General features: G+C 45.7%; 1 protein-coding gene across 1 annotated transcript in view; it reads left to right on the forward strand.

Annotated features, from left to right (window-relative positions):
- Positions 1 to 632: 632 nt before the first annotated feature.
- LOC311354370 (rho guanine nucleotide exchange factor TIAM1-like) overlaps positions 633 to 998 on the forward strand; it is an 11,684-nt gene continuing 11,318 nt past the window's right edge. Inside the window, exon 1 of the mRNA XM_084474187.1 lies at positions 633 to 696. Coding sequence (XP_084330313.1) covers positions 646 to 696 — 51 coding nt within the window. The 5' untranslated portion in view covers positions 633 to 645. The remainder of the gene's footprint in view (positions 697 to 998) is intronic.

Below are 998 nucleotides of genomic sequence, written 5' to 3' on the forward strand. Positions count from 1 at the left end.
ACTATTTTAGAAACATATTTTAATTTTGGTCAAACCCTGACGTCCACTTCACATCTTTCTCTATATATGTGTGAAGTATTATAGAAACAGGATCTATTTTGACCGAACACACCTGGAAGAAAGTTCCAGAACTTTAAACCTCTAAAGCTGTGGGTGTGTTTAATACCATGCTGATGACATCATCATGCACACGCACACGCAGTAGGACCTGCTGTGGTTCATGGGTTCTCTTGTCGAGGGTTTATTTGACAGCTTACAGCCAGGGTAGGAGTTGGCATGGCCCCTTTAAGTGTTAAAGGATAAATATTTGAGAGAGAGAGAGAGAGAGAGAGAGAGAGAGAGCTCTTGTAATGATCAGGGGGAGTTATGCTGTGCTGCAGTCGGTTCCCTGCCATGTGTTGAACACACTCTTGTTGGATGCCGCTGGATGCCAGTCGCTACCCTTGTCATTGTTCTTTACAATTAGTTTGATTCGTTGAGCAGAGTGGCAGGCAAGACGCGTTGTTTCTTTGGAGTGGTATATGGCTGAAAGGACGACATACCCCACGTTGCACTATAGGCTGAGGCTGGATGAAGCACGGAGGGGAAGAAGGTAGCTAGGGGAGGAGGTGCTCCCTGCTGAGGACCGGACACAGCCCGGGCAACATGTCCACCCTTAAGCACTCCTCTGGGTCCATCTATGACCTGTTAGAACGGGTAGGCATGAGTTTGATTTTGTGTTGTTCACTTGCCTCTGCTGTTAAATGTTGTGTTATGGTCCCATCCCGTCATTTGCAGTCGTTTCACAGCATTCCCCCCCTGTTTAAATCATAGTTTAACATTCTGTGTGCATTCATGTATACAACCCTCATTTTGGCTTATTGTCGACTTATAAGAAGCGATTATGAATTTGCTACTCAGGATTTATAACCAGCATGGGCGTACCTGCAGGTCTGTCGTATCCAAAATACCGTCTCAATGGACTCATGCGTCAGCCTCTTTGTTTGTTCCATTTGCAG

Source organism: Micromesistius poutassou (genome assembly GCF_964030765.1).
Source record: "Micromesistius poutassou genome assembly, chromosome: 10".
NCBI classification, from domain to species: domain Eukaryota; kingdom Metazoa; phylum Chordata; class Actinopteri; order Gadiformes; family Gadidae; genus Micromesistius; species Micromesistius poutassou.